The sequence below is a fragment of the Schistocerca serialis genome, chromosome 2, assembly GCF_023864345.2.
Source record: "Schistocerca serialis cubense isolate TAMUIC-IGC-003099 chromosome 2, iqSchSeri2.2, whole genome shotgun sequence".
Lineage (NCBI taxonomy): Eukaryota > Metazoa > Arthropoda > Insecta > Orthoptera > Acrididae > Schistocerca > Schistocerca serialis.
Window position 1 is genome coordinate 1,096,400,511 of NC_064639.1, and position 20,222 is coordinate 1,096,420,732.

At 43.6% G+C, this 20,222-nt stretch overlaps 1 protein-coding gene across 1 annotated transcript in view; it reads right to left on the bottom strand.

Moving 5' to 3' along the window:
• The window catches only part of LOC126458557 (chitin deacetylase 1), a 68,361-nt gene that overhangs the window by 16,339 nt on the left and 31,800 nt on the right, over positions 1–20,222 (bottom strand). The window contains exons 3-4 of the mRNA XM_050095680.1: positions 9,395–9,544; positions 7,139–7,238 (exon numbers count right to left, since the gene is read on the bottom strand). Of these exons, the coding sequence (XP_049951637.1) occupies positions 7,139–7,238; positions 9,395–9,544 (250 nt within the window). The remainder of the gene's footprint in view (positions 1–7,138; positions 7,239–9,394; positions 9,545–20,222) is intronic.

Consider the following 20,222-nt stretch of genomic DNA (forward strand, 5'->3'; position numbering starts at 1 on the left):
ACCAGCGACACTTTGGTACGTGGCCTAGGTGACAGCTGCGGCGTCTACCGTAGTGATGACTTCCATCGTGAGACCACCACTGCTCAGACATCAGTATGAGAAGAGCACTTGTCTGACGGTCCAGCAGCGGCACTGATGGGCTAGGCGTCGAATTGACCCTCCCAGCCACCAAGCCATCGGGCGCTCACCAGCGCCAGATGCTGCTAGCCCAGACACGTAGGGCTAGACACTTCCTGCGAGGAAGTCCTGCACTCTGCCAAGCCATGCCAGTCTGGCCAATAAGATCTTAAAACAGCTCAGCCACCTGGCCAGAAATGCTAGTGTCGCAAGGCAGGTTCGCCGTCGAGGCTAATTGGGTCTAGGAGCTACTGGCGTCTTCATCACTACGCTTCACCATCGAAGTCTGTGGGTTCGATGCCCACAAAGCAGCGCCCGTCAGATACGGGCATGAATTACTTACATGAAGTCAAGGAAAGTAAATAAAAGGATTCTAATGCCTAGCCGCGCGGGATTAGCCGAGCGGTCTGTGGCGCTGAAGTCATGGACTGTGCGGCTGGTCCCGGCGGAGGTTCGAGTCCTCCCTCGGGCATGGGTGTGTTTGTTTGTGCTTAGGATAATTTAGGTTAAGTAGTGTGTAAGCTTAGGGACTGATTACCTTAGCAGTTAAATCCCATAAGATTTCACACACATCTGAACATTTTTTTGATTCTACTGTCACTGAGCTGCTCTTCACTCCACCTGTCCCACAAACCTCCATCAAAGAACACTCATACCCTCTGCGTGACCAAGAGCAGACGCAGTGTCACAGAGAAAGACTGATGTCTCCTAGGAGCGGTTGTATTTTGTCTAGTGTGCTTATTTCATGGCTTGGCTTCTTCATCTGATGAAAACTAAAAAATAAACTCCGCGTTCAGGGTCTTTCTGGCCGCCTTCTCGCCCTTTGCCATGTGGCATCGTGTGGGTGCAGTATGGAGGAGCACCCTTCAGCACACCTCCCTCTCAATCGCTGTCGAATTTCAGACTTTCGAGCCATTACTTATCTTTCAGGTAGCTCACCCATTGGCATCACAAGTCTGAGTGCACTCTGTTTCAGTCTTCACACAAGGAAAAATGCCTGGCAGTTCTGGTATTTGAACCTGCGTCCTCCACATGAGAGTCAGACGCTCGGATCACTCGCTTACAGATGCGGACATTCATCTGACGTGTCATTTAAAAACAGTAGGTTCCACTACTAGAAGATCTCCACTTATACGAATGCAAGCCATGTCTCCAAATCGGAAGATGCAGCTCAATTCTTGTAGGCTGGTAACAGCAGCAGTAACAAGAACTGACTGAGTTGATCACGACGCTAAATTGGTGGTAAAGTTTTCTTTCGGATTATTCATTTCAAATTTCCTTTCTCCAGCACATCTTTTGTGTATTTGCGACAGTACTGGAAGACATCGTCTCTGAAAGACTGCCTTAGTCACCTACATTCAACATTTTCGAGTGAAATGTGATTACAACGTTGCCGGCCGGGGTGGCGAGCGGTTCTAGGCGCTACAGTCTGGAACCGCAAGGCCGCTACGGTCGCAGGTTCGAATCCTGCCTCTGGCATGGATGTGTGGAACGTCTTTAGGTCAGGTTAGGTTTAAGTAGTTCTAAGTTCTAGGGGACTGATGACCTCAGCAGTTAAGTCCCATAGTGCTCAGAGCCATTTGAACCATTTTTTTTATTACAACTTTCGAACACGAAGAAAAGATCGAGGAGTCACCATATTCTTCACTGTTGAAATATACTGTGCCGAGATTTCAGCATAGTAATTAGAATCATACTGAAACAGCTTGCGGTTTTTGTATTACCCTTAGACGCTGTTTGGTGCCCCAAGACGGAGATGTTTTAGGTTCTCAATTCTACACAAACAGCCCGACCCTTTAATTTTCTGGTAACACACTGCAAGGAAAGAGGTTAACGTTTCTCGGTTTTCTGCTTTTATAATTTTACATTACACTGCAAAGTGATTGCTTCTTCCAATGGAGTCGTTACGCTGTGCTGCTGACTCATTAACTGCGCCATAATTAGCGGAGAAGCGGACGATCTCCAGCGAGATTGCCCGCGCTCACGAAGTTGCTCACTGAGCAATAAGTGATGCTGGCGAGCCGAAGTAATTACTATATCTACGACAGGAATTATAAACTCGGGTGCAACAGTAGGCGGAGCGTTCGGGGTTAGGGGGGAGCTTTCGGAAAGGCTTCGTTGTCAGGGGGACTGAAGAGTCTAGCTGGGGGGAAGGGCCCAGTGGAGTGAAATCTGCGAAAGTGGCAGCTGTAGGAGCGGCAGGCTGAGGAAATGAGTGATGGCGGGCTCTGCGCGCCTGCGCAGTAAAAGTTACGCCGGGTCGGGCGGCTGTTGGCAGCAGCGTTGGAGGTCGCCCCTCGAGGTACCGGTAGCCGGCAGCAGCCTCGCCTCGCCTCGCCTCGCCAGCTAACGGTACCCCCGGCACGTCTCGCTTTGTGCGCCGCCTGTCTTTTGGCGCCCACGGCAACCACCGGCGCCCACGGCCCAGGGGCCGGTTCCGAGGAGACCATCTGGGAGCAGTGCCAGAAACTGTGTGCCCGCAGGCACAGCCAGTACTCGCAATTAGCGAGTGGTAGGAAGCAAACGAGTAGCCTGTTGCGAGAATAGCAGTCTGTGTTACATAACATATTGTAATGTAAAGGCCTGCCTTGCTTCTGGAAAGATGCAAAGCTATAAAAGGGGCTGTAAAATGCCACTTGTGTACTGGTCTGCATGTAAGAAGTCTCTGTCCCGCGCCATATGTCCCAGTCGTTGTCAGCTTCAGTAAATGCAACGACGGGGTAAACACCACATTGGAGCCAACGTTTCTGTTTCTGATTCTTTTTAAAACTACACTACTGGCCATTAAAATAGCTACACCACGAAGATGACGTGCTATAGACGCGAAATTTAACCGACAGGAAGAAGGTGCTGTGATATGCAAATGATCAGCTTTTCAGAGCATTCACACAAGGTTGGCGCTGGTGGCGACACCTACAACGTGCTGACATGAGGAAAGTTACCAACCGATTTCTCATACACAAACAGCGTTTGACTGGAGTTGTCTGGTGAAACGTTGTTGTGATGCCTCGTGTAAGGAGGAGAAATGCGTACCATCACGTTTCAGACTTCGATAAAGGTCGGATTGTAGCCTATCGCGATTACGGTTTATCTTATCGCGACATTGCTGCTCGCGTTGGTCGAGATCCAATGACTGTTAGCAGAATATGGAACCGGTGGGTTCAGGAGGGTAATACGGAACGCTGTGCTGGATCCCAACGGCCTCGTATCACTAGCAGTCGAGATGACAGTCATCTTATCCACATGACTATAACGGATCGTGCACCCACGTTTGCAGCACCATTGACTATCAGCTCGGAGACCGTGGCTGCTGTTACCCTTGACGCTGCATCACAGACAGGAGCGCCTGCGATGGGGTACTCAACGACGAACCTGGGTGCACGAACGGCAAGACGTCATATCTTCCGATGAATCCAGATTCTGTTTACAGCATCATGATGGTCGCATCCGTCTTTGGCGACATTGCGGTGAACGCACATTGGAAGCGTGTATTCGTCATCGCCATACTGTCGTATCACCCGGCTTGATGGTATGGGGTGTCATTGGTTACACGTCTCTGTCACCTCTTATTCGCATTGACGGCACTCTGAACAGTGGACGTTACATTTCAAACATGTTACGACCTGTGGCTCTACCCTTCATTCGATCCCTGCGAAACCCTACATTTCAACATGATAATGCACGACCGCATGTTGCAGGTCCTGTACGGACCTTACTGGATACAGAAAATGTTCCACTGTTGCCCTGGCCAACACATTCTCCAGATCTCTCACCAATTGAAAACGTCTCGTCAATGGTGGCCGAGCACGTGGCTCGTCACAATACGCCAGTCACTACTCTTGATGAACTGTGGTATCCTGTTGAAGCTGCATGGGCAGCTGTACCTGTACACGTCATCCAAGCTCTGTTTTATTCAATGCCCAGGCGTATCAAGACCGTTATTACGGCCAGAGGTGGTTTTTCTGGGTACTGATTCCTCAGGATCTATGCACGCAAATTGCGTGAAAATGTAATCACATGTCAGTTCTAATATAATATATTTGTCCAATGAATACCCGTCTATCATCTGCATTTCTTCTTGGTGTAGCAGTTTTAATGGGCAGTAGTGTATTTATCACCTCTGAAAATTATTCCCGCTCCTTTTTAACATAGCAGTTCTATCTGTTTTATACCAGCCGCAATGAACACTACAGAGGATAAGTACCTTCACCACACCTACACTAACATGAATATCAAAGGATAATGTTCTACACGTATTCCGAAGAGCTCGCTGCAGCTGCAGGCTGGAGTTTCACGTGATTCACTGCCTCTTGCCACTGTGCATCACTTCACCACCCACCTTCTATATACAAACTGCTATAGCACTGAGAGAAGAAGAAAAATTAAAAGTATCTACTAACTCTGGTGTTGGTAGGACGCTACGGTCGCAGGTTCGAATCCTGCCTCGGGCATGGATGTGTGTGGTGTCCTTAGGTTAGTTAGGTTTAAGTAATTCTAAGTTCTAGGGGACTGATGACTTTAGCAGTTAAGTCCCATAGCGCTCAGAGCCATTTGAACCATTTTTTGTTGGTAGGACATGTTCTGAGGCATCAAGGGATCACAAATTTATCATTGGAGGGCAGCGTGGAGGGTAAAAATGGTAGAGGGAGACCAAGAGATGAATACACAAAGCAGATTCAGAAGGATGTAGGTTGCAGTAAGTACTGGGGATGAAGAAGCTTGCTCAGGATAGAGTAGCATGGAGAGCTGCATCAAACCAGTCTCAGGAATGAAGACCACAACAACAACAACTAACTGTGGTGAGGGAAAGATGTAAAGGATTTACTTTCTTATATTGTCTCGAAATGCATTTTGATTTGCGCATTGAAGTATCCCGAGTAATCTGTAACGCAAGATTAGTATTACGACTGAACTGTGTGACCATAAGTCAGGGAAAGGATTGTCCGGTTTGAAAGTATGCCCTGTAGGACGCTCGAATGTTGCATCTAGATGCGGAGGGTGAAACAAGAGTAAACTGGACATCTGAGTATTCTGTTACAGACTGACTTTGAACACGGGTATGCGGTAGGCACTCGAAAATGAAGGTAGAGATCTTGAAGTTACAGGGTCTCTTTTGACCAATGATTTGTCGACTATTGGTGAATACTTCCGGAAATGGAAGCTGCAGCAAGTGTCGCTAGACGGAAGTCTCAACGAATCTCTTAAGCAATAAGATGCCCAAGAAGGAGCCCGCAGTCTACTTTGAAGGAAGGTTGCTCAGACATAATAGAAACCCGAAATATCTAGGGGTTACGCTTGATGGAACGCCCAGTTACATGCAGCACCTATTAACGACAGCTGCCAAAATCAAATCTCTTCATAACATCACTCCAGAAACTCTGTGGCACATCATATAGATCATCTGTACCGACACTCCGCACTTCAGCTCTGAGATTCTTTGATCATTTTGCGGTAAATTGCATCCCTGCTTGGATGAGCAGTATGCACACAAGATTTGTTGACAAAGCTCAACCTTACCATGCATGTTATAACTGCCTACACCTCCGTTATGGCTACCCATGCACATACTTCTTCCATCTCTGCGGCGTGAAGGTGCGCTTTTGCAGGAGTACCAAAAACTATGGAAAAATCCTCAACTTCCTGTTCTGGCAGACATTTCACCCATTAGCGAAGGAAGACTTCGCCCTCTTAAGCCACTCCAAACCGTAAGGATGTTACTTTAAATATAGTAATTTTGGGTGTTAGGCCGCGTGTTTATAAAACACTCTAGCAACTAAACTGCCGGCTTAACCGCCGCGAAGAGGGCCACAACAAGTCGGTCAAAACGTTGGAAATTTAGTTACGTCATTGTTTTATAATGTCGTCGCCTAACACCCACAATTATTCTATTCAGAATGACACTGGCCATGGACACCTACAAACCTATACGTAAGGATGTTAGTTGACAATTTTAATGTATGCTGGAGACACACGTAGCAGATTAATGCTACTAGAAAACAACTAAAGATGCCATACAAATCGACAAGCCGCTTGGCTTTGAACTGCCACGCAAGATCTGGTCCGTTCTTAACAGAGTGGAAGATATACTGAGTCCCTTTACAAGTGGAACAAAATCAAGGTGTGACTGTGGAGTTGAAAAGCAGACTGTTCACCATGTAATTCAAGAGTGTCTTCTGAGAGCTTTATCTTTGGTCGATTTGGGGGACGGGACGAAACAGCAAGGTCATCGGCCCCATCGGATTAGGGAAGGATGGGGAAGGACATCGGGCGCGTCCTTTGAGAGGAACCATCCTGACATTTGCCCGAACCGATTTAGAGAAATCGCAGAAAACCTAAATCATGATGGGCGGACGTCGGTTTGAACCATCGTCCTCCCGAATGCGACTCCCAGTGTGCTAACCACTTCCCACTTCGCTCGGTAAGTTTTATCTTTCGAGCCAACAGCGCTCTTGATGACGAGGGAACGGTCAATAGACTACATTCGTGGCCTGTATAGTAGTTTGTAATATGGGACAGCTTTAAATGTTTTGTGATGTCGAAAAGATGAAAAATAGAAAAAGAATCATAACAAGCATGCCGCTTGGAATTGTGTGACTTTCTTTGTAGTGCTTTGGTCATATTCTGTAAAAACAGCTGCCCCCCTGATATAAGTCGTATTAGCTGTGATATCAAGGTTGCAAAGATTTGGACGAATAAAAAACGGAAATTATATTTTCTGAGGTCTCTCATGTATTTCTGATTCAGATCTCTAAATAGATAAAGCTACTAACACCACTGAAAGTTCTTCACCGAACCAGGTTGAGAATTTCTCTTCCAATATTAAAACTCCCCGTCGTCAGGAGCAACAATTGATCCGATTGTTCAAAGTCCATTTTCAGAATCGTACCGATGTGGAAAAAAACGGTTCGCTGTTAATTCATTTAAGGGCCGCAGATCGTTAATTACTTATCAATGTTAGTCAGCAGTAAATTGTTGATGGAGCGCTACGGCGACGCTGGGAGCAATAGCTGCAAGTACTCACCACAGGTGTTCTCATCGGAGCCGTCCGTGCAGTCCTTCTCGCCGTTACAGAAGAGGCCTCTCTCGATACAGGCTCCGTCACCGCACGCCAGGAAGCCATCCTGGTGGAACAACAGAGGTCAGCTCTCCTACTCTTTCCTTCTTGTTGCCAACCTCGACGTACAGTTGTTTACTATTCAACATATTCACGTCTTGGTGGGAAATGTTACAACACCCGTCGCCCGGGTTCCCGGGTTCGATTCCCGGCGGGGTCAGGGATTTTCTCTGCCTCGTGATGGCTGGGTGTTGTGTGCTGTCCTTAGGTTAGTTAGGTTTAAGTAGTTCTAAGTTCTAGGGGACTGATGACCATAGATGTTAAGTCCCATAGTGCTCAGAGCCATTTGAACCATTTTTTTTTTACAACACCCGTACAACGATCATCTTCTCAGTGCCTTTCATAAATATGGGAAAGTAATTTAGAATAAGCTCAATATTTCCATTAACATCTGACCCTGAATCACTACATGCTACTAATTTCTCTTTTGATACTTGAGCTGCATCTGGAAGTCATAATATTTTCCATATTAAACTCTGACGTTCTCGGTTAGGAAGTAAAGAAACAGTTCACCTGAGGAAAACCTCATTATTTCTCCTACCAAAGACGAAAATAAAAATATATATAATGAATCGTCATCGGTGGCTGTCCACAAATCCATCGCATCTTTAACAATCATCTTTAAAAATCACGTTCGTCTAACAAACATGTATATTTAACCTTTAATTTGGAGGATTTCCAAATATTATTACATTACACAGAAAGCAGTTAAAACAAATTAATTCTAAAAGATCAGGCAAGACGAGTCGAGTAGCAACCATCTCTTCGATTACTTTCCCCGATAAATTAATATTTATATGTATATTATTGAAGATTGGCCTATCTGTGTGATGTCAATTTGCTAACGCACGCCAATAGCTTTTGACCAAAAGGAAGCTGTTCGAATCCAAGAAGTGGGGAAAATTTTCATCGCCGTGGTTTGCTTCCTAACGGTAACTGTGAGCAGTTTCTCTGTGTTAGATCCCAAACCACATTGCAATGTCTTAATTTGTTGTTCTGTTCCACGCATTCCATTCGTCGGATTTGAGTTATTCTTTTCATTACTAACAATTTCGGAGTGAAGACCTTAATTTACGGTTACTTTAATTAGTGTCGTAATGAGAAGTAACAATATGAAAGAAATAATTCGAGCCGCTTCGTTTTCTAATGTGGGGAAGGGTGGGATATTCAAAGTTATTCATGCGTATCTCTCGAATAACAGGAAGAAAACTGCGCAAAAACTACAAGGCACGCAGTAAACAGACACACATCAGTGGTTAGGGCATCTCTCCAAGTTTTTGACTCACATTACAAGTGCTGAATATGGGAACCTTTCATAATGCAGCTAACGTTGATATGTCGTTGCAGCTCATAGAAACGAATTGTCAGGGAAGTCGCGACAGCAGCCCACTTTGCAGATCGGTTCTTTGGGATGCCTATCTGCATGTGCGAAATAATTTGGTGTGGCAAGACGAAGTGCAACGGGGCTGAGAGTTATCAATGAAACGTAAAGGTAACACAAACGACAGGTGCAAGCTGTAATTGTAAGAATTCCCTTTACCAGTGGTACATGGAAATACCTTGCAACAAATTCCCACAGGTTCTGCTATATATGGGACACATACATTCCGATAATCAAAAGGTTAAGACAGTCGCCCGTTTGGTGTCACACGGCTCGATCCCAGGGTGTGAAGGCAGGAAGGAAATAGCACCTCCAGCGTGACAATGTGGAGGAATGCGCTGTGTTGCATTCAGACCAGTACTCAACTGGTTTACTCGAAACTATGTGCCGTTACTCGGACCCACCCTCTGTTCCTGTTCCTTAGTCATCTATGTCAACATAACATTATGCTGCAGGATCATATTGATTGTTCGAGACCACGTCCGCTGTGACTTTGACAGTTAAGTATTGCCGGATTCGTGGCCTGCCACTGAAGCCTGCCGTTGAGTACGGAGCTTGCTTGACAAATTAATTCGCCGGAGGGACCTCAGCGGATTGTAAATAAACTCGCGGAAAAACGTTCGGCATTTCAGACGTAGTGCAAGTAACCAGAGACATTTTTTAAATGACACTGTCGCTTTTATCGTGATTCCGTTACTGGGAAAGTATACATAAAACTACCAAATGTTAGAAGAACCCTGCTTCTATAGAATAAAACCAACAGAGTCGGAAGTGAGGCTTACCTGGCAGAGAGGCTCATCTGTGTAGAGCAGCGGCTTAATTTTGCGCTCCTTGTTCTTCAGTTTGCAGTTCTTGACCGCATCCTTCCAGTCGCAAGTCTGCTTCTCGATGTCGAAGTACAGACCAGCCGGGCAACGGATAGCTTGCAGACCCTGCACAGAAGAAGAGGTACAAAATTCTATGAGGAGGTGTCCTTGTCGCCTTCTGATAAGGAAGCTTCCTTGACACACACAGTTTAACATCTGGCCTAGAAACACATCCTAAACATGCTCTCTAGGTAACCGACGTCGTAATGAACAAGGCGACCACATCAAAGGGTTATTAACTCTTCATAATATGTTTCAATACGTGTCAAAAAGGCACAGATTTCTGTTAAACATAATCTTCTTATGTTCGACGACTGCCTACCAAAATTTTGTCTCACTAATTAACTGAAAATACTGGCATTCCCGAGACGAAGATTTTTTCGCAATGCCAAAGGTTCAGCATTACGAAACGACGACGGAATTAACATGCTAATAACGTACTTTTACAGGCTTGCAATGATTGTATCTGTGTAAAATTACATTCTTAAGCAAAAATTTATGTTAGTTACGTTGAGAGCATACATTTCCTGGGAATATCTGCACCTAATCATTACTTTCTTCTGCTCTCATATTTCTTGTCATAGACAATATGGACTAACCTTTTAGGGTTTCCCTACTACCTCTTACCATACAAGATATGTGTTAAATCTTGTCGACACATAAGCATTTAGTTTAGTTTCCAATATCTGAATTAAAATCACGTTAAGAAAGATATAAAATACTTAATATTTGAGTATTGCTGCTTTAAACCCAGAGACATTAACTGCATAATCAAACATTTCAACATTAATAAATGTGGTAAGAATTACTGATGAGTGAAATTACAAAGAAGTAGTCATTAAAAATATTCTTGGTCGAATGGGGTATCCAGGAAGGAATTGTTCAAAGTATATCTCGAGATGTTGTTCTCTCACGCCTAAACTTTTTCATTCAACACAAAGTAAATAAGATTCAAAACTTCCTGGTATATCAAAATCGCGTGCTGGACCTGCACTCGAATCTGGGATCTAGGAAGTTTCCATTCAACGCACACTCTGTTGCAAAGTGAAAAATCAGGCTGGAAGAAATTCTCCAGGCTGTGGCTAAGCTATGTTTTCGCATTATCCTCTCTTCCAGGAGCGCTAGTCTCGCAAAGTACCCAGGAGAACGTGTATGAAGTGTGTGGGAGCGATGGTACTGGCATTACGCCAGTCTACAGTGCTATTAAATAACGAAAGCAACTATCACAGTAGTCGCTGCCCCACATTTAGCTTTACTTTCCGCACACTGTAAATCTGTGTCAACAATTCAATGGAAACGTCTCAATAATTCATGAGTTTTGTATTTCCTGATCGAAATTATTACATTTCGAGGTGTTAAAAAAGTGTAAAAATTAAATTTCTGTTACGTAAAATGCGCAGTGTTGTTGAATAATACATTGCTTTTTATTGGATTTCCTTAAACACCCACGACGTGAGACATATCAGAGAGGACGAAGGCTGCTGAGTGCATGCTGTTGGCTTCGCGGCACAGAGGGAAAAACATACAAATTTCAACGCATAGTGGCCACCGTTGAAGTAACAAAACATTATTTAGCCCAAAATTATCTAATATTTCAAGTCTTATAAGTCTGTCATATGTGACTTACGTATGTATTAATTTTCCTGAATGGCCAAATATTTCGCATGGATTGCGTGTAGAAAACAGCATCAATGTGTTCCCTCGAAAAAACTATTCACGACTTTATTCTGTTTTCGTACCAGTGTAAATTCACGATGACGTCAACTTTCTCGGTGAAACGGACCGTATAAATCTTGGAAATTTCTCTGTACGCACTGTAAATTTCTGTTTGAACACAAGCGAGAATAAGTCAATTTTTGAAGCTGCGCAGCTTACTTTCTCCGCTGTTGAGTAAGGTAAATACTCGTTGATTAAAGAAATCTAGACTGAGAAGCTGTTAGTGAAATCGTTAAATTATTAAAAGATTTATGCGCAGATAATGTTACCAAACACGATAGAATATGGTCAGATATTAATACGAACGTTGCCTGAAAAGAGGATAGTGTTCGCGAAATTGTACAGAACTAACTCTCTGGAATAGCGGCCATGGCAACAGGAGAAAGCTTCAAGCGATGAAACTAACCGATTAGCGTGTGTAACGAAGTGCGACTGATTATTCAGTAGCTCTCTGCCATCAACCAACTCTATGTTAGCTACAATATTGAGGGGCTAGAGAATGATACTAAATCATACAAGAAGATAATGGCTTAGAATTCCTAAACAGTGAAGCCCTACAATGGAAGTATTTAGAATTTGCTGTTCGCAACCCTACAGTAAAACAAATTTCGACTATCGTATCCGATTCAGATGTAACGTAATAAGAGGACAAGGGCTCTCGAAAGATTTTATAGTATCCTGCACGTCGCGTGGCCTGCCTGGACAATGGTAGGCGACTTTTTAACCCGTCTCGGTGGTTGTACAACAATGTATTCAGTTTGCATGTAATTTGTAGAAGAAATAATAGGCAAACAAAACGATATAATAGTTACATGTTTAAACTTCCTTCTTTGACTACAGCTAGGTATCCACGTTAGATTATTTGCCAAGGGATGCACTGTTAGTTGCTGGTGTTGCGCTACTTTTAGGAACCATTTAGCAGAAAATAATCTTACATTCCGTGTTGGAGGTAAATTATAAATTTGACGGAAACAAATGCCAACAGTGTGACAAACACTTTGCTAAAGCCTGTCAGGTTGTGAATAATCAGTCATTTGCAACGAGCTGACATGTTAGCTATCGAATCACGTGTGTACAAGCGGTGTACAAGTGAATTCGATTTGTATAAGTAGCTGGAACTTGCCACTCTATCTTAGACAAAAGTGGCAGACAATGACGATCCGATCTATCATTTGACTCTTCGTAAGCGTGCTTCATTGTGAATTTCATTGACATTAATAAGTGTAAACTCAGAAATTTGAGGGACTGCAACCTGATTTGCTTTAAAAGTATGTCGTATAAAAAATAAATATTGTGCGCGCACCTTGCACAGTATAAACTACGGTGTGGCATGTTTTAATATTTGTTCGCAACCGAAACATTCGCCCTGTTGTTGTTAGTCCATTCTACAGTAAATTGATCGACTTATGAGAACATAAACCGACAGTTGTGTTTACTTGCCAGTTCTGTAGCCAGTTTTTGCGGATAAATTCTTTAGTTAGACGTGGCAGATGACGTGTTCTTGATCTCCTAGCAAAAAAAAATATTGTAAGAATTGAGAGATTACGTTTTCTTAAACATTGTAGCACTCATCTCATAAACTGTGATCATTCCTTTCTTTCTTGCAGAATATGAGAATGATATTCGAGTAGATGTGAATCTTGATGTTTTCTCAACTTTCCATGAAGTTCCGGTTTTCCAGCTGGATGATGTCGAAGTCTTATGACGATATTTCGGTTGGCAATCTTTCAGCCTTTCACAGGTGAGTGTTTTGCACTACAGATTGCTGGTTCACGTCGCTAGGTTTATACCAGAAATTTGCGAGGAGGCGCGTGCGCACAGGTTTCCGAAACTTCATGGAATTCGAAAAAGTTATTGAAAATGTATTTTCGCAGGTCGCTCGGAAGATTTCCGTACAGCCCTTTCTTTGTACGTTTTGTAAAAGACTTTGGAGTCACCATATGGTAATGTTTGACAGTTCATTCTCTCCCGGGATAACCGTTATCTTTTCGCGTCTTTTGGTGTCGTTGTTCTGTGGGCCAAAATCAAAAGAAATCAGTTATCACTCTCCTCCCGTCAAACGCACAACCTGTACTAAATTTCTTTGCGTGGTAAATTGAGCACGTATTAAGCATATCAACTGTGGGAATATACATTACAAAAATGGATGCACGTGTTTATATAAGTCTGTATTATGGGCTCGTATGTATGTATGATTATATGTTCCACATCTCCTCCTAAACCACTGGACCGATTTCAACCAAATTTGGTGCGCATATCAACTACTGTCTGGAAACGATCGCTGTTGGGTAAGCACATATATATCAAAGGAGTGGGGTGAAAAAGCAGTTTAGCCCACGACGTGCGAATATCCATCCTATATTCATTCCCTAAGAATGAGAGCACTTGGTGACTTACAACATACTTTAAACATAATTTCATACCTTGAAGAAACTTTTTCTCGTTGACAACCCCCACAAAATGATGAAAGGAAAAAAAATTATCGCTTACTACATTTCCGCTGTTCATGAAATGAAACTGTACATGGAGTATGACGTTGTAATTTATTACTTATTTACTACAAACTGTATATGCGACATGTTTCTCATACAGTATCTACATATACCGCCCAAAGTACCAGAGAAACATACCACTGTGCGACACGCAATTCAGGAGATACGATGCCAAATATTGAAATGTCGGAAAAAACTGTCGCATCGTCCACGACGTTTTAATTTTTTACTTCTTTACTACTAACTCTATTCAGAACACATTTCGTAGGCTGCAGACTCATGTACCATTGTATGTATCTGCAAAAATTATTTCACTGCACGACACATAACTCGGGATATACGACGTCATAAACATTGAGCTGCGTGAAAATGAAACTGCTGAGAGAAATTTGCGAAAGATACAGGTGAGTGTTTGTACAAAGACGTGTGAAATATTTTAAATATGTGTAAAATATACACTATGTGATCAAACATACTCGGACGTCCTCGAAAACATACGTTTTTCATATTACGTGCAGTGGGCTGCCACCTACTGCCAGGTACTCCATAGTAGTCATTAGACAACGTGAGAGAGCAGAAAGGGGCGCTCCGCGGAACTCACGGACTTCGAACGTGGTCAGGTGATTGTGTGTCACTCGTGTCATACGTCTGTACGCGAGATTTCCACACTCCTAAACATCCCTAGGTCCACTGTTTCCGATGTGATAGTGAAGCGGAAACTTGAAGGGGTACGTACAGCACAAAAGCGTACAGGCCGACCTCGTCTGTTGACTGACAGAGCCCGCCGACAGTTGAAGATGGTCGTAACGCGTAATAGGCAGACATCTATCCAGACCTCACACAGGAATTCCAAACTCCATCAGGACCCACTGCAAGTACTATGGCAGTTAGGCGGGAGGTGAGAAAACTTGGATTTCATGGTCGAGAGGCTGCTCATAAACCACACATCACGCAGGTAAATGCCGAACGATGCTTCGCTTGGTGTAAGGAACGTCAACATTGGACGATTGAATAGTGGAAAAACGTTGTGTGGAGTGACGAATCACGGTACATAATGCGGCGATCCGATGGCATGGTGTGGGTATGGCGAATGCCCGGTGAAAGTCATGTGCCGGCCGGAGTGGCCGAGCGGTTCTAGGCAGTACAGTCTGGAACCGCGTGACCGCTACGGTCGCAGGTTCGAATCCTGCCTCGGGCATGGATATGTGTGATGTCCTTAGGTTAGTTAGGTTTAAGTAGTTCTAAGTTCTAGGGGACTGATGACCTCAGAAGTTAAGTCCCATAGTGCTCAGAGCCATTTGAACCATTTTTTTGAACGTCATCTGCCAGCGTGTGTACTGCCAACACAAAATTCGGTGGCGGTGGTGTTACGGTGTAGTCGTGTGTTTCATGGAGGGGGCTTGCACCCCTTGTTGTTTTGCGTGGCACTATCACAGCACAGGACTACATTGATGTTTCAAAGACCTTCTTGCTTCCCACTGTTGAAAGGCAATTCGGGGATGACGACTGCATTTTTCAACACGAACTAGCAACTGTTCAACGTCCTGTGCGGGAGTGGTTACACGACAATAACATCCCTGTATAGGACTGGCCTGCACAGAGTCGTGACCTGAATGCTATAGAACACCTTTGGGATGTTTTGGAAGGCCGACTTCGTGCCAGACCTCACCGACCGACATCGATACCTCTCCTCAGTGCAGCACTCGGTGAAGAATGGGCTGCCATTCACCAAGAAACCTTCCAGCACCTGATTGAACGTATGCCTGCGAGAGTGGAAGCTGTCATCAAGGCTAAGGGTGGGCCAACACCATGCTGAATTCCGGCATTACATGGAGGACGCCAAGAACTTGTAAGTCATTTTCAGGCAGGTGTCCGGATACTTTTGATCACATAATGTATTTAACAGGTACGTACGTGAGAAAAGTCAGCGGTAAAAGGCTCACCCTAAGCCGCTAGAACGAAATATGAAACACATATTACTTACGATTTGGAAAGGGATACTGTGGAGGTAAGAACCACCAATCTCCTATTGGGGTGGGCAGAGATAAGGGGGAAGGGGGAGATAAATAGAGAGAAGAGGAAATGGAAAGAGAGAGGGGAAAAGAGGAAATGGACAGCAAAAGGAAAGAGGGGGACATGGACAGAGGATGGAGGAGGAGATAAACAGCGAGAGAGTGAGGAGGAAATGGACAGGAAGAGGGGGAAAGAGGAAGGACAGAGACGAGGGGAAGGGAGGGGTGACAAGAAAGAGAGGGGGAAGGAATGGGAGGTGGACGAATAGAAGACTGGAATAAATACGAGTATATACCTAGGCAACACCGGGTGATCAGTTAATTTGGTATAAACGAGTGCCTGCTGGGTATTATGGAAAATTACGCAGAAGCTGCTAGAAACATGTGTTCTTGGGAAACAAATGAACGTTTTGTATACATGTACATCATACTATCTATGCTACTGCCTTTTTCTATGTATACTGCTGCTTCACTTTACCTGAGACGACTGAGAATGTAGTTCTTTTTCAGCCAAAGGTTGATGTCCTGTACCGCGTCTTCTTGAGCTCTGTCACCTAATATTCTCGTCACTATCCTACCAAAAACCTCCTCATCATCATCATCATCATCATCATTGTTTTCACATGGTAGTTCTCCAGGCTGTCCGGTCTTCTGCCATCCTCTTCAGGTCTGCATAATTTCCTCTTCCCTTTATGTCGTCTATCACCTTGTATCTCCTTCTTCCTCTCAGTCTTATATTGTGATTGAACGGTTTCATTGATTCATGCTCATAAAGCAGTGCACCCCTCCTTATTCACGAAAAAAAAAGAAAAAAAATTGCGTGATAAGAAATGAAAAACATTTATTTTCAGTTTATTCAGTACATTAATAAAGCACTTTAGCATTTTGGAGGAAGACTGAAGACCAAAATCCTGAATGCTTTATTAATGTATTGAATAAACTGGAAATAAACGTTTTTCATTTCTTATCACGCAATTTTTTTCTTTTTTCGTGAATAAGTAGGGGGGCACTGCTTTAAGAGCATGAGTCAATGAAACCGCTCAATCACAGTATCCCTAACAGACGACCTCTACTCCTTTGGTAAGGTCACTAACGCGTAAGGGGGAGAGGGGTAGGGTATGCGGGAGGGGGGTGGGACATTCCGTTTGTAGGGAGCTAATTAGAATCTCTATGGTCGAAATACTTTTCATCTCTGGAAACTGACCAACGTAAAAATTATGTATACTGGAGTAACATCCCATACTGTTGGTAGTGTACCAACAATTTCAGTTGGGAGTCCTAGCGTCTTGACAATGTCCTATGGACGTGAATCAGTTAGTGTGGCACATACTGCTGACGATCTGTTGTACTAATAGCCATGTTATGTTTGCTAATTGATTTGCTACTCTCTAACAGAAAGTTTTAGAATTTGATCCTCTCGCATTTCTTCAGTTCTTCATTTCAGTGGGGCAGTTTTCGCTGTACCTATTGAGGGCAACAGCTAATCACATCTTTCACATCTGTGACATGAGAGCCGCACATACAACTATTTTTCAAACTGTGTTTTCTTGCATTGATTCTCATGCCTTGCCAATACCCTCAACCTGTGTTGCAAGTACACAGAAGCAGTTTTACACCACGTGGTGAGCGATTCTGCGCACGATATAACACGTAAGCAGCTTTCTCTCTAGTGCAGTCGCTGTATTACACACTGAGTTTCCGAAGCACAGTATGCTAATCTAGTGCGAGCTCTCTAACGTAACTAGAACGCATAAACTTTAAATTTAACAGATATGGGGCATATTCAATTCACTGAGAACATGCAGGTGTGTAAATAAACAAAATATATAATCTTCCTAGAGCAACTCCGCTTGATTTTTGTTGCAAAACTACCACAAATGCCCAGGTAATGCACCTGTACTCGATCTATGTTGAAAACATTTCCTCGTAGATATTCGAACTAATACCACATGCTATAAGAGGCTTTTTACCTTTCAAAGTACATGTCACATTTGAGGTCAGTTCTGTTAAACAGTCACTAGTCTATCATTCTGAATGGTCTGGTACCCATATTTTCGTGATGAGTAAAGAGGAACAAAATTGTGATCTATCGTACCAATGGTCTAGTACCCATATTTTCGTGATGAGTAAATATAAACAAAATTATGATCTATCGTAGCAATGACGGCATATAGCGGGATGTCCAGAGCAATGTTCAACAAAAAACGAAGCAGCAGGTTTTTTGATAGTATATTGATAATCCTGCAGATGTGTGATCCCATCATAAGGCAGCCAGTGCTTTATCACCAAGGCGATTCTAAGTTCATCTCAGCACTGATATATAATAGTATTTATTGGATGCTTTCAATTGAGGTAGATAAACAATCACTTCCCTTCTAAATGAGGTTCAAATGGTTCAAATGGCTCTAAGCACTATAGGACTTAACATCTGAGGTCATCAGTCCCCTAGACTTAGAACTACATAAACCTAACTATCCTAAGGACATCACACACATCCATGCCCGAGGCAGGATTCGCACCTGCGACCGTAGCAGCTGCGTGGTTCCGGACTGAATCGCCTAGAACCGCACGGCCACTAAGGCCGGCCCGAAATGAGGTAATGAAGCTTTACGATGTATATTTTGTGCTTGGTTATGTGGTATATAAAAACGTGGAAACCCTGAATGATATGTGTGCATCGTGTATTGAACCTCCGAAAACGATAATCTCTCTATATTTATTCTTAAGTTTCCAGGCGATATTTTCGTCGAAATATTTGAAAGTACTTTCAAGATATTTGTTTCAAGATGAAAGACAGTGAAGAAATTTTATTCTAAAACGATTAGTTGTTATTACGTGTTGTCAAGATCACGCAAGGTTGCGCATCCTGCTGTTGTGTGGTAGCGAATTATTTTTAAAGGATAAGAAACATTGCGCAGTAAACCCCACTGTAGGTTTCGCAAACCTATGACCGGTCTGTCATACGTAGGTTTCAACAATTACCGTATAGTCATCATCAGTTGAGGCAGTGAGTGTTTCATAAACATTATAGTGGTCGAAACTACAGATGAGGGACACATGAAGAAAATACGTATTATAGTTTATCTTCGTTTAATTATGATCTTTTAGGTTGGATCGAATTTGAGCTCCTCAGTGAAACTTTTTGTCACAATTATAGGTAATCGCACTACTCAATATTGTCACTATTAGAGGCTTAACATTTCATTGTCTTGCGCTTTTACCGCAGGGTTCCACCATTGTAATGAAATAAAACGCATTAACTGCCATTTTCATTTATATGCAGTATGCGGAATCCATACAACGAGAAAAGCGTCATTTCCAGCTGCTGGTCTCAGATGTAGTAAGCTAATTTCCGTTCACGTGAAAGAAAATTTTGTCATAATTCCCTCTTACGTCATCTCTTAATTAAGAGGGTCAGTGGAATGAAAACCGTACCTCCGCTACAACGGGAGCATGGAATGATTCCATTCAGTAGTAGTTGCTACGCACGTTACGACATTTATTCCACTGGGAGAAGAGACAATCAATTCCTGTTTTGTGGAAGGCGGTCAGCCGCTGACTGATCCACAACCGCACCCACTCCCGTACTTTCTGGTCCGACGGACCGACAGCATTCCTCGGTGTTTTGACCTAATGGCGCCTCTTAGTTTCTGCAAACTGTGTTCATAAAGCTGCGCACTGACTTTTGGTTCCACGCTCGAGAAGCTGGACAAGCGGAGGAATCGCCTTGTTGCACGATAACGACCGTCGCCCGCCCCCACATCGTCAGTCAGGATGGGCGACTTGCGTAGGAAACACTGCAATAATTCCCTAAAGCCCGGATCTTTCACTTTGTAATTTTCGCATGTTTATCGACCTGAAGAAAGACATCAATGGACGGGCGCAATCCAGATCCCTCCTGAAACCACGTAGGTAATCAGGTAACAGGACCGAATCCTCCCAAACTGACACATTGTATGTTGTATTATAGACAATAATATAATTATCTCTGGCATGTTCCTTATCTCCTTCCCCTACCCCTCCCAAGTTTTAAACAAAAAATACTCATTCACTTATGCACGCTTTGCGAGTGACCTTGAGCGGGACTTCGTCGCTGGCGCTGTGTCGGCTGGACTTTATCTCAATAAGATAAAAGATAAAACTTTTAAACATACAATACACGCGAAAATTTTTTACATCTTCTACTGTAACTTCATATGCTTTCCTTTGCCTGCTTGGAGTATTCATAACGTTTAGAACTGCTACCTGCTTCGAACGGGAGGATTCGGTCCCATCGTTTTTCAGACTCTTGCGGGCTTGGGAGGATTCGTTACCATTTTTATGACCGCGGGATATTCGCGGCTGCACTCCCATGGACGTTGGACGAGGAAGTGCAAGAGTGGGTTTGGTAGTGCATCCGTCAACGGCCGACCGCGTTCTACGAAACAGGAATTGATCGCCTCGCCTTCCATAATGTTTTAAACGAGTATCTTGATTTGAATGGAACCATTTCCTGTTTCCGTTGTGGCCGGGGTTCGGTTTTCA